Source organism: Hippopotamus amphibius, chromosome 13 (assembly GCF_030028045.1).
Source record: "Hippopotamus amphibius kiboko isolate mHipAmp2 chromosome 13, mHipAmp2.hap2, whole genome shotgun sequence".
NCBI classification, from domain to species: domain Eukaryota; kingdom Metazoa; phylum Chordata; class Mammalia; order Artiodactyla; family Hippopotamidae; genus Hippopotamus; species Hippopotamus amphibius.
Genome location: NC_080198.1, coordinates 75,810,356 through 75,824,040, shown reverse-complemented (window position 1 = coordinate 75,824,040; position 13,685 = coordinate 75,810,356). Strand labels below are relative to the sequence as shown.

At 37.5% G+C, this 13,685-nt stretch overlaps 1 protein-coding gene across 3 annotated transcripts in view; it reads left to right on the top strand.

Moving 5' to 3' along the window:
- Positions 1-12,738, top strand: part of LOC130835332 (cGMP-specific 3',5'-cyclic phosphodiesterase-like) — a 50,028-nt gene extending 37,290 nt beyond the window's left edge. The window contains exons 2-4 of one of the 3 annotated variants that reach the window (XR_009048869.1): positions 1,849-1,938; positions 4,641-4,699; positions 12,618-12,700. Coding sequence is in view for 2 of the 3 variants with exons in the window: in XM_057706827.1 (XP_057562810.1) it covers positions 1,849-1,938; positions 12,618-12,656 (129 nt within the window). In the remaining variant the exon portion in view is untranslated. Of the gene's footprint in view, positions 1-1,848; positions 1,939-4,640; positions 4,700-11,806; positions 11,863-12,617 lie in introns of those variants that run through there. The other 2 variants (XM_057706827.1, XM_057706826.1) reach the window with 2 other exon arrangements.
- Positions 12,739-13,685: the final 947 nt, after the last annotated feature.

Below are 13,685 nucleotides of genomic sequence, written 5' to 3'. Positions count from 1 at the left end.
CAGTGGGTGCATTGTTAAAGGAGAATTCTTTGAGATGCTAAAATTCGCTTAAAGTGATTTTGAAGCATACATTCCTCCTACCTCCTTCAATAAAGAGTGAAATCCAGGGCTGCTGTTTATTTTAAACTTCCAGTATGCACAAAAAAATTCTGTGAAAGTCCTTCTAATTTCAGACTCTTGCTTTGCTTAGATAGTTGGGTTGAATCCTCTTTTTTATAAATTGGTCTTGTAATTCAGATATTCATTAACAAAATAATTGCTGAGGATGCATTACTATTCATATTTTGATTATTAGCTTGTAGAATAATTCACTATATAAATTCATAATTTTTAACTTCTTTTACTTCATCCATGTCAGTATCCTGTCTGCTCTCTTTAGATACCTAGCAATATAGTATGTTATTTAAGAACTGCTTTTTGGAAACATTCAGCCAAGGTTTTCTCTGTCTTTCAATATAACTTTGAGCTCTTTTGCAGAAAAATTAAAAATGAAATAGTGTTTATAATATAAAATATTCATATTGATTTTCTACCATTTTATAACTTTTCTTCTGAAATTTTCTTTACTGCCAAAGTTTGGTCCTCTCAGGGGGAAATTGGCCTCATTTCTGACCCTAGTTGATGGAATCTAGTGTAATCATTTACTTCATTCACAGCTTTGGCTTTGCGTGACTTTAGACTAATTAAAAAACAAACAGAAATGACCTTCAAAGATGAGGATTTTTCCAGTGTGACTATTCCATATTCTCTGAAGGGAATTCCAAAAGCAGAGTTTTTAGAACAATAATGCTATTATTAGGTTGAGCATGTAAGTTCCCAAGGCAGTTGCTTTGAAGGGAACAATATGCATTCAGATGTTTATGTTCTGGTATGTTTGCTTCCATTCTAATTGTATCTCATATACTGGTCTCTGTCCATTTCCTCAAGTATATTTTTCCTCCTACCTATAAGATTTGCTTTAAACTATAGTAAGCTAAAAATGATCACATTGGATAACTATGATATCATTTGTTAATGATATCATGATTTCCTTCATTTATTGAACAAATGTTTCTGAGTTCCTGTGCTAATATTGGGAATACAGTGATGAACCAAAAAAAGCCCCTCGTAGAGTTTACAGCCTACCTTTAATCTTCTCAATCTGGTTTAATGGAAAATAGCCTGTATCTTTCTTTCTTTAAGCCACATTTAGAAATTTTACACTTTTCAGAAGTCCTTTGTGATTATTGAATGTGCAAGGATGTATTTTGTAAAAGGGGAGAGAGATTCAAAAGATTGAGCAATTGATTATACATGAAGGCCATGCAGTTTTATTAGATACAAAAAAGGTAAGATTTTAATTCTTATGCACATCTGAGATAGAAATACAGAACAGTGAGGAAATATATAAACAGTCATTATGAGGGAAGTCAAGTCAGTATTGGAATGGTCATTTTGGAGGTGATGGGTTTTATAGGAAAAGTTTGAGACCAAAGATGCGTTTCTTTTTCAGAAGAATCAGTGAGATGGGAATAGGCAAACTGTATTACAGAGGGGGAGAGTTGCCACTTTCCCCCGAGTTTAAGTGAGGCTGTCTAAATTGGTTAATATTTTGAATTTCCTTTATTTCTTCACATTTGTTTCCATCTGTATTTTTTCATAAATACTAGCTGCTAAAAAACCCTTAAATTTATCTTTGTCCAAGATGATGTGTACTTATATGCTTTGATGCCTCTTACAATGATAAAATTGTCATTCAGAGCAACAAGGTGAGTCAAAGGTTAGATTTCTCTAATCCTATAAACCAGAAAAATCAAATCAGTCTTTGAATAGGTCAGTCACTAAATTGAATTTCTTCTTCCTTACTAGGATCCTCGGTTCAATGCAGAAGTTGACCAAATTACAGGCTACAAGACACAAAGTATTCTTTGTATGCCAATTAAGAATCATAGGGAAGAGGTAAGCCAGTTTTCCATTTTATAAAAGGTCATTTGGAAACATTTTTCTTTTTTGAAAAAAAATTTTTCACTTTGCGCACTTATGAAATAATGCTATAGTGACAAGTTAACTATAAAGTGCTTAAATGTTCTGCTTGATGTGTTTTATTTAGACTTTAGTAATAGGGTTGAATCCTGATACTTTACTTTGACCTAGAAATAAATTTTAGACATGTCATTTCTGTACCTCTCTTTCCTGAGGACCTTACTGACTCCTAAGATATATAATTGCTATTGTGGTTGTAATCAGTTTATTTCATATTATATTTTACATCTCAAAAACGCTTATTTCATAAATGGTTATCCATTTGCAGTGGTTGTCAGCTGATTTTTTTGTTTGGATGCAAAATGAGGTTTGAAAAAATGGAAATTGTAGCCAAGTCCAAGCAAAATTTATTGTGAAATTATAACAAGCCATTGAAAATAAGTTAGTTTATATTTCATCTAACTAGAAGGTTTGGATTCTGTAAGCACTGAATTCTCTCTTCATTTTACATTTATTTGAAAAAAAAATAGTTAATACATTATCATTTAAACTGAGCGCTTCAAATGAATGTTCTCAGTCCTGTCTGCACATTACAATCAACTGTGAAACTCTAAAACGTTACCAATTAAATCAAGATCTCTAAGAGCTGGGTCTAGATACTGATACATTTTTAAAGCTCCCCAGATAATTCTGAAGTGTAGCCAGAGTTGAAAATCATTTCTTTAAGTGAAAACAAATAGATTGGAAGAGCCCATGTTTGTGGTTCTTAATCTTGGCTACACATTAGAATCACCTGTGGAGCATTTAGAAGTTCTCATGCCCAGGTTTCACCTTAAATCAGAATCTCTGGGGTTGGGACCCAGGCACATCAGTATTTCTATTTTTTTTAAGCTCTTTATTGGAGTATAATTGCTTTACACAGTTGTGCCAGTTTCTGCTGTACACCAAAGTGAATCAGCTGTATTTATACATACATCCCCGTATCCCCTCCCTCCCACGACTCCTTCCTGTCCTCCCTGTCTCACCCCTCTAAGTCATCACCCATCATCCATTTGTTTTTCTCTTTCTGGCTTACTTTGCTCTGTATGACAGACTCTAGGTCCATCCACTTCATTACAAATAACTCAATTTCATTCTTTCTTATGGCTGAGTAATATTCCATTGTATATATTTGCCACATCTTTTTTATCCATTCATCTGTTGATGGGCATTTAGGTTGCTTCCATGTCCTGGCTATTGTAAATAGTGCTGCAGTGAACATTGTGGCACATGTTTCTTTTTGGATTAGGGTTTTCTCAGGGTATATGCCCATTTCTCCAGAGAAGACATGCAGATGGCTAACAAACACATGAAAAGATGCTCAACATCACTCATCATTAGAGAAATGCAAGTCAAAGCCACAATGAGGTATCACCTCACACCAGTCAGAATGGCCATCATCAGAAAATCTAAGAACAGTAAATGCTGGAGAGGGTGCGGAGAAAAGGGATCCCTCTAACACTGTTGGTGGGAATGAATATTGGTACAGCCACTATGGAAAACAGTATGGAGGTTCCTTAAAAAACTAAAAATAGAACTACCATATGACCCAGCAATCCCACAACTCGGCATATACATCAGTATTTCTTAAAGCTCCCAGGTGGTTATCATGTGCTGCTAGGGTTGAGAACCACTGCCAAGAATACGAGAAACACTTTGCTGGTTCTACTTGATTTATATTCGGATTCTGATATCTTTCTTTTCCCTCCCCCATCCAGTCCTTTACCAAGTCCCATCGCTTTTTTTTCTGTTAGTGTTTCTCATTTCGATTTCTTTCTTTTCATTCCTGCTGCCTGTACCATAATTCAGATCTTGAAGTAATGCCTAAACTTTTAAAATATTCTTGTAAGGGGTTTTTGTACTTTAAGTCAATTTTCCTTTAATCCACCCTGCATATGCCCTTGGGAATTTTCCTGAAACACAGCTTTCTAAATCAGTGCTTCTAAAACAGTAATGTGCATATGACTTTTTTAATTTATTTATTTATTATTTTTTGGGGGGTACACCAAGTTCAATCATCTTTTTTTATACACGTATCCCCATATCCCCTCCCTTCCTTGACTCCCCCCACCTCGAGTGCCCCCCACCCTCCCCGCCCCAGTCCTCTAAGGCATCTTCCATCCTAGAGTTGGACTCCCTTTGTTAGACAACAACTTCCCACTGACTATCTATGCATATGACTTTTAAAATGCAGATTCTGAGTTCAGGTGGTCTAGGTGAGACCTGAGTGAGGTTCTTTTCTAACAAGCACCAAGTTGATGCCAGTGTCCGCAGATCACAATTTGATGAACAGGATCCTAAATCAGTCACTTCTCAGTCGTCTAAGATAAGTTCTCAGTGCCTTAGAGTTGCTATGTGGTTTCTTAAGAGGGTAGTTACAGCCACAGTTACTGAAAATCCCTGTAGCTAAAACATGCAAATGAGCTTAAATAATTGATGAGCCAATTAATTGTGAATGAATAAATAAAATTGAAAAGGCCATGCATGGACCAGTAGTGTTCTTAATCGGATCGCCAGATAAAGTAAATAAAAACCATGTCTTATGCAATATTGGGGACATAGTTATATTAAAAAATTATTTGTTGTTCATCTAAAATTAAATTTGACTGGATGTCCTATATTTTATCTGGCTGCCCTAGTTATAAACCAAGGACTATGATTGTGTGCACTTAAGAAGATGATGTTCAGCTTTTAATTTGTAAGTATGTTTTAAAACCATGGCCTGAAAAAACAACTTTGTGCTGGCCGAGAGACTCAGCTTGAATCACACTCTGGTGAAATATCTCTTCCTAAGTAGCATGAATGGTGGGGATTGGGGGGAGCCATGAGCAACAAAAACCCCAGGGTGAAGCAGGTGAGACTGCCCTTGTGTAAGAGGGCGTCCTCTGGATCCGTGCACTTCTGTCTTTATGGTTACCAGTGAGGGTGATGTAAACTAAAACACCAATAACAAAACCCCCTGCTGTAGTGAAGTGTAAATTACGTACCATATAATTCACCCATTTGAAGTGTATAATTTGATGAGATTTTGACACATGCATGTGTAGTCATATAAACACCACTGTCATCAAGATACAGAACATTTCTGTCACCTCAGATATTTCCCTGTACCGCTTGTAGTTGATCTGCTCCTCCTCCCTCAACCCCCAACCCCCAAGAATCACCGCTCTGTTTTCCATCACTATTGTTCTGCCTTTTCTAGAGTGTCATATAAGCCATATACGTGGAATCATACAGGAGGTAGTCTTGTATGTCTGGCTTCCCTCACGTAGCGTAACGCTTGTGAGATTCATCCATGCTGTTGCATGTGTCCGTGGTGTGTTCCTTTTTATGGTGGTTATTCCATGGTATGGGTGTGCCACAATCTGAATATATCCGTTCATCCATTGACAGACATTGAGTTGTTTCCAGGTTTTGTCTTGTTAGGAGAAAAGCCGCTGTTGATGTTTGTGTGCAAGTCTTTTTGTGAACATGTTTTCATTTCTCTTTGGTAAATATATGAGGGGAATTTCCAGGTCATGGGTGGGTATATGTTTAATTGTATGAGAAACTTGCAAGCTCCTATCCAAAGTGGCTGTACCATATACTTTCTTACCAGCAATGAATGAGAGTTGCAGTTGCTTCACATCTGAGGCAACACATGGTATTGTCAATTTAAAAACATCGTAGCCATTCAGTTTGATTACGTGAATGAATAACCCCACTCTCAGTCAAGAGCCGTCCGCTCACCTACAGACCTGATTAAAGTGGATTCAGCTACAGGTCCCCAGATTGGGATTGTCCAGAGCTCTCCCTAAGCGTCCTGCTGGGTTCCTCAGGATCCTCAGGGCTGTCTGCCTCCACACTCCCTCATCCTCTCCTGCTGCCTCTGTTTTACCCTGTGATGACTTGATATAAGGCTGGGCTCTTCACTTGTTTCCACAAAAGTTTTTTTCACACGAAGCATTTCATGAGATTAAAAAAAAAAAAAAACCTTCAGTAACTTCACTGGAGTCTTAGTAACTTTACTGATGGGAAGGTTTCTGAATACAGCTTTTTAAACATCTTGCTGACCCTCCCCATTCTCTGTCCTCTCCCCCTTGTTCCCTCTCCTCCCACGCTCACACTGCCCGGTTTGAAATTATTTCCTGTGAGAATTATTTCTTCAGAAAAAAGGAATGAAGAGAAACAGTCGGAAAAACAGGCATACGCTCAGCATGGCTGTTGTAGAATAAAAAGTAATCTGGCTGACTGAGAACCACGGCCCCTAAGAAGATGCAATATATGACTTCCAGAATTATCTTTAAATTTACAGCTACTTAAACAAACTCAGGGCAATGTTTGCTGTTGTGTACACACAGTAGAAAAGTACTCTTTCTCCCACGAGCGTTTGAAATCAAAATAGAGAGTCACAGTAAGGCTTTTGGGAGTAATTCTTAAGATTGCTTGCTGTGGGCTTGAATCCCATCTTCACCACTTACTTGATGAGTAGCCAGGATGGAACTGGTGAATCCCTTCGTTCTTCAGTTCCCTCATCTGCACAATGAGGGTTATAAAAGGACCCACCTCATAGGGTTGTTGTGAAGATTAATTGTGTTTGTGCATGCAAAGGGCTTAACATGTTTCCTGGCACACTGGAAGTGATTGATAAATGTCAGCTGTTACTTTTGAAAGGAGATCTAGAACTAAGCAAACTCTTAGGAGAAACAAGGAATGATAAGTTGTATGCAGAGGTCATCAGCCACATTATAACCAGTCAGCTGAGATCAAATGACAACCCAGCACCGTCCCTGACTTCACTGGTCTGTTACCCTCTAACACACTTTACGCTTAAAAGAAAAAGACTTTTCATTGTTTTTCCTCATAAATGAGGCAAAGTGAATTTGGTTTCTTCTCTCTGTTGTAGTCCAATTGTACTCATTCCGACTAATTACCAAGGAACCTAAGATGAAATGTGGTTGTTCATAACCTGTCTTGGTACCTTTTCGTGACTCTAATTTCTTAAGGTGCCACCTCTGAAGAGCTGCTTGAATGGAGTAGTTGACTATTGAATGCTCAAGTCTGAACTACAACACAGTCCAGAAAATTCAGAAAGATTTTTAAGATTCAGTAAAATCTGTAATCACTGCATCTGCCTCTCTTCTTGGGAAGTATTTCAACTAATTAAAATTTTTCGAGAGTTCTTTTCATCCGTGTTATAACCATAAGTGTAATAGCACAATGCCTTTTTAGAAGTCAGGATCATAGATATTCCTAAAACCTCTATGACAGAATTATTTTTGAATCATAAAGGTTAAGCTTTTGCAATTTTCTCCTCTCTGTACTCCCTTCTAAGACAATGGAATTAATGGGCAGTGTGGTGGGGGTAGGGTGGGGACTGGAGAAGCTAGAGGAAGCTAAAATAATTTATTTTGGAAAGGTCACAGAGCTATTGGCTAGAGAAAATGAATGAAGACAAAAAGTAAAGGGGTCAAGGGAGAGAAGAGAGACAGCCCAGGCTGTATAATAGAATAGTTAGAGGACAGACAGGGTAGGACTTTGGAAATAACTGCCTATCCTGTGGAAGCTATTCTAAGGACTTGACATATATTCTTTCATTTAATCTTCATAACAACCATAGGAGGTAGTTATTATTTTATTCCCACTTAACAGATGATGAAACGGAGACACGGGACATTTAGGGAACTTGGCCAAAGTCACAGAACTAAAAACTGGCGAAGCTCAGATTCAAGCCTAGACAAGAGGGTTTCTTAAAATTCTGCCGTGGATGACGACTGCACTCTCTTTTCTTCCCCCTCAGTGTTTTCTTGAGCCACTGCAGTCAACATGTAGATTCCTGTTGATTTGGGGGTGGGAGGTACACTGATGGGAGATGCGGCTTCACATATTGTAGAAGCAGGGCTCGAAGGTGGAGACAAGGAGAGCTGGCTGTACCCTGATGGTTCTTCAACGTCAAGTGTTGAGACCACTCTGCAGACAAACTTTTTAAAAAGAGAGAGAGGGGTAGCAGGGAGAAAGAAGGCAGGGAGCAGGGGCGGGGGAGAGAAAGAGGGATCAGAGTCACATCCTCTGCAATGTCTTAAGAGGACTCCATCTAGTAAACAAAAAGAAATTTTTACCAGGGATGAAAGAGTTACAGGAGCATGTTTCATGTTCATCTGGGCCAGTGTGCTCTGTGATATGCACAGGAAGCATCATGAAAAAAATTTGCAGCAAGTGTGTGAATTTTTAGGGCTGCTGTTAAATTTCTTTCAGGCTTAACGCTGGATTTTTCAGACCTGGGCACTTGTATCCGTTTTTTATTTTTGTCATGTGCGTTACTTATTTCTATAAGCAGACGTTTCTTTTATGTTTAGTAAAGAAGTGCAGGGAAACTCAACTCTTTCTAGCTCAGATGACCTATTTCTGAAATCCTGCCCTCTCTTGAAGTATTGCTTGTTATGACATGGTAGCGATGAGTGCTTTTTTTTTCTTTTTTTAATTGGTAGGGGCTGCACCAATGAGGTAGAAGCCAGGACATTGTGAAATAATGCAAGTTCTATGAAAATTTTGTATTGATCTGAGGTAGAGATTCTATCCAATAATATCAGGCTAGGCATAACCTGTTTTCTGTTGGTTGAATGTCAACTCCAATTTTTATTAAGTAAAAATCTAATTTGGAATCAGAGCTCTTACCTCCTTCTCTGTTTTTATCATTTTGATTTTATTTTATCATATTTGATGATATACTTATAATTCTTTGATGAAATGTAACAGTTATAATAAAAGATTTATGGTAAGTTTTTTTACAGTATAAGGGAGCATTTTTAGCTAAATATCCAGTTGTTTATATATTCTTTTAAAAGAAAACTGACAAACTTCAAAAAATATCAGCTAATTTTATGAGATTTTTATGAAATAAGTACAATACTTTGATGAATCAAAGAGATTTAATGTCTGCTGAAAATTGTAAAGTAAAGCATTAATGGAATCAAATGTGTCATTCTAGCTGCAATATACAAAAGTAAATGTTTTCTAGAATTTAAGGTACATAACTTTATCTGCTAATCCCCTCCTAAATTATCTTGCTTTGAAAGTAATTGTTGAATCACTGCACTAAGTAGAGCCCTGGTCTAGGCAGTGAGGATATGAAAAAAAATGAAGCAAGGAAGATACTTGAAACTTTTTTTTCAATTTCAATGAGAGGGAGACCTTATATACCAAAAAGCAAATATCAATGCAAGGTAGCAAGACAGATGTTAAATAAGTTCAATATTCAACACATAAGTTCGAAGGAAAGTCTGTGGATTTCAGGAGCTGGAGGAATCACAGAGGAAGGCCGAAAACTGTGGTTTCATACAGCAGATCCCTGCTGTGTTTATCCCACAGGCTTAAGAGAGGAAGCTGGAACATGCTTTCTGTGAGAGGGTGGAGGCAGGGTGGATGCTTGCCTATGATCTTCAGCTCGCAGTACTGACTAGGGCTTTTCTTAAACTTGACGTGTAAGCTTGGAACAGATAAACGTTACAGCTTTATACATAATCCTACAATTCGAAGTCAGACTAGATGAAAATAGAGCTACAAGAATAAGCAGAGTTTAATTGCAGACTGTCAGTTGATCTAGATCTATTTTAGTCTTAAAGAATTGGCTACTTATGTGTTTTTTTGAAAACTTATAAATTGTGCATTGCATTTATTCCCCTGTGATATTTGTTTTAGAAACAAAACAGAAATACTCCGAAAAGTTTCCATTGGTACTGGACTTGATATGGTGATGGTGAAGATCTTTTCCTTTTTTTTTTTTCCACGTTACCCTTTGAATAACAAACAAGTGTATTTTACAAAAGGAAGAAGATGGTAACCACTTTCCTAAGGAAAAAAACATTTCTTAAGAGCATCAGATGAAAAACATAGTGCTAGTAAGTTAAATCCTTGAGGCTACACTACTGATCCAGGAGAAGAAAGAATGAATAAAAGCTTGAGACTGAAAGTTAAGTTAGTGGTAGGCTATATTTACCCAAATCTTATTTTCAATGCTCAGAAAATTTGGTTCAGACTGAATGCTATGTTTTATTCAATATAAAGTTAATCTTCATTGGTACTTTTAGAATTCCAGCAGTTGTTGGAATGCCTTGCATTTTTCATTTGATAGAGCGTTTGTAAGTTTAATTTTGAGAAGTTTTATATAGATTCTGAATTATGGCTAGTAGAGGTCTGGAACCAGCTGCAGGTAAGCGAAAATAATTTCTTTGTATAATATCTGACCCAGAACCACATAATGAGACCTTGGGATGGATTTTGATTATTAAATAATGTTCATGCATTCTTAAAGAGTTAAGGTAGTTGTCAGTGAAATTGCTGCTCTCAATAGATATATGTATGCAAACATCTTTATTCATCTAAGAGCTAAGATTATATAGGCAAAGTGCTTTAAAAACTATGTACTCTGTATTCCTTCTTATTAAATCCTCACCTAAAAGTTCTTACTTGTTTCTCTTCTACCATAAAGTGAAAATTAATATTCTGGGTGGAATTCAAATAAAAGTATAGAGTTGGTGATCTTATAAAATTTTTGAATCATATCTTATCTCTCTCTCTTTTTTTTTTTTTTTTTTTTTGCATCACTTGGTAGCAGTGAAATAAAGTGAAGATGACCTGGATTTAGAACTTCCAGATGCATTTGATTATTACACATTATTTGATGATCCTGTGTATGACATTAGTGATCTCTTACAGCATAACAGATTACCCTAAGCTTAGTGATTCTGAACACGAGCCTTTCCTATCTCGGTTTCTGTGGTTCAGGAATGCCAGAGCGGCCTAGCTGGCTGGGTGGTTCTGGCCCAGGTTCCCTGCCCGTGGCTGCACTCAGGATGCAGCAGGGAGGCCGGACTCACGCTGGAGCGTGCACTTCCCAGAGGGCTCGCTCGCGTGGCTGCTGGCAGGAGGCCTCAGTGCCCGGCCAAGCAGGCCTCTCTGTAGGTCACTCTGTGTCCTTGACACACGGCAGAGGGTGAGCAAGGAGGAAGCAGCAGCGCCTTGTACGTCCGAGTTGTTCACCTTCGCTTCACGGTAGCTGTTCATTAGAAGCCAGGCCTCACGTCCGGCCCAAACTCAGGGAGGGCAGTTAGGTCCCACCTCTTGAAGAGAGCAGCATCAAAGGATGTGTGGAGATACTGTGAAACCACCAAAAGTCCTAAGAGTACTTTGAGGCTTTAGTCTCTTTCCTTAAAACTGGTCAGATGATAAACGAGGAACTCTGCTTGTTAATTAAAATAATATCTTAAACAATAAGGACCTACTGTATAGGACAAGAAACTGCATTCAATATCTTCTAATAACCTATACTGGAAAAGAATCTGGAAAAGACTATACGTGTGTGTGTGTGTGTGTGTGTGTAAAAACTGAGTCACTCTGCTGTACACCTGAAACATTATAAACCAACCATTCTTCAATTAAAAAGATCTTAAAAAATAGTGTTTTCTCAAACTTTCATGTTCTAAAAATAACATCAGCTACCAGAGACAGCATAGACTGGATTTAAAATAAGGTGGTAAGTTGGAGTGTGTGCCCTGCCGGGTTGGCTTGAATCAAAGGGAAAAGAGCAAGTAGAATTACAAGAGGAGAACTGAGGAGGAGAAGAGGAAGATCCCTGCTGTTTGAGCTGCGACAAATGATTGGGGTATTAAAAGTCTTCTAAAATATTATGTCACAAATGCAGGTCTTCGTGAGGTCACTGTTTGTGTGTAGCTTAAGTACTTTGCTTCTTAATACCTATGGAAAATGCTCACTGGTATATCCTTATTATCTCTCTGCACCATTGATTTTCGCCTCGCTCGTGGATCAGGATTGGAGGGAATGTGTCTAGTATTTCGGCACAGTGTTTGCTTGGGTGTAAACTGGAGGCGAGGCCATGCAGGCAAGCTGAGGCGGAATTGTGAAGAGTCGGCAAGTTGCCATGCAAAAGAGGTGCTGGATTTTTTTTTTTTTTTTTTTAAGCCAGGAAACATTTGCTGTCATTTAAAGATCTGTGTGGCCAGAGTGTTAAGGATGAACAGTTTTCTTTGTTTAATCTCTAACCCAGAGCCACATGATTTGACATGATAGATTTTGATTTCCATATTTGTTCATATGCAGGGAAAACCCTGGGTCTGGAAGCAGGGAAGCTGGTAAGGAGGCTTTTGCATAATCCAGACTAGGGGTGGATTTGTTACACTTCTGTTTGGGCAATTGAGGGATTGATTTGATGGAGGGTTAAGTAGAAGGAAGAATCTAGAATACTTTCTAGGTTTTTTAGATAGATGTAATGGGGTAGAATTGTGATATTCCCTAAAGTAAAACATGCTACAGAGAGAATTGGTTTGTGGGGATCAAAACCATTAGCTCTTTTTTGGGGGGTATGTTTTGCTATCTGTTCCTTTCTCCTCTCTCCTCAAATCTCAGTGCTGCATCCCCATCCTCACTTTCAGCCAGTGGTCTTGCTTACTGAGAATTTGAAAACAGGAGCTAGGTTATTGATGGGGCAAGTTTTCTGTATAATTTGGAGGAGATCCATAATAGCAGTGGTAGAAATTTGCTGAGGATCGGAAGTAGGACCTAAGAAAAGAATTGCTTTGTATTTCCGTGAACCAAAAAAGATGCTTTGTTATGTATTACAGAATGGTTATACAAGTGTTCAGTTCAGAAATTGGTGGTAGTCATCTCAAATATTGAAAGTGGGGAGGTCCTTGAAAGATGGCAGTTTGATATTGAGTGTGACAAGACTGCAAAAGATGACAGGTAAGTAGGAATTTAAATTATTTCCACCTTAATATGCTTGTTCTAAAACTTGTTGTCTTTACTAAATGAGTTCTAATGATATTGAACAAGTTTCATATAAGGTATAGTTTTTTCTACAATGTTTAATTTGATCTTCAGTCTCCTGTGGAAAAGAATTGTGCTTATGACTTTAGCATGTCATTAACTTCTAGTACTTTTAACATAATTGCCTTTAGTCTAAATTGGTGAATTTCAGATTGTAGTATTTATGGTGGTATATGCAAAACTACATATGATGTACTAGGTGGCTCATTTAATGAATTGTTTAAAACTACTTTTAACCATAAGGGATTATCCTAGACTCTCCCAGTTTAAGGTGCAACTCTGTTGCATTGCACTTAATGCCACAGATTTCCTAAGACACTTCATAAACCCTGAAGTTTCCAGACCAGGGGAATGGGAAATGCGCATCATTATATGCTGATGTCTAGCATTGTCCTAGGCATACTTACCTGTAAATTCAGAACCATTTCTCATAATGAAATGTAGTTTGCTTCTGAAGCCTTTGGTCTATTTTAGGAAATGTTTAGCTTATAAAAATAATTTGATATACAATTTAATATCTTATTTTAGACAATAGGGAATTAGACATTTAGGCATTACTAAAAATGCCAAAATGACTATATCCGTTAAACATTTTAGATACCACTGTTATTTTTATTTTTTAAGAGGTGCTGAAGCTTTCCTAACTTGAAGCACTTGGCAAATTTTCTGGTCATCTGATACAGAATGACCTGATACTAAGACCAACCCTAAAAAAATGATTAGAAGGATAAATGAAATAATAAAAATACATAGTATGTCTACTATGGTATGGGTCCTAATGATACACTCATTTTTTAAAAACACTCCTTTTTAATGTATTACTTCTTTGATTTTGGAGTCATTAAATCAGATAAATAACCTTA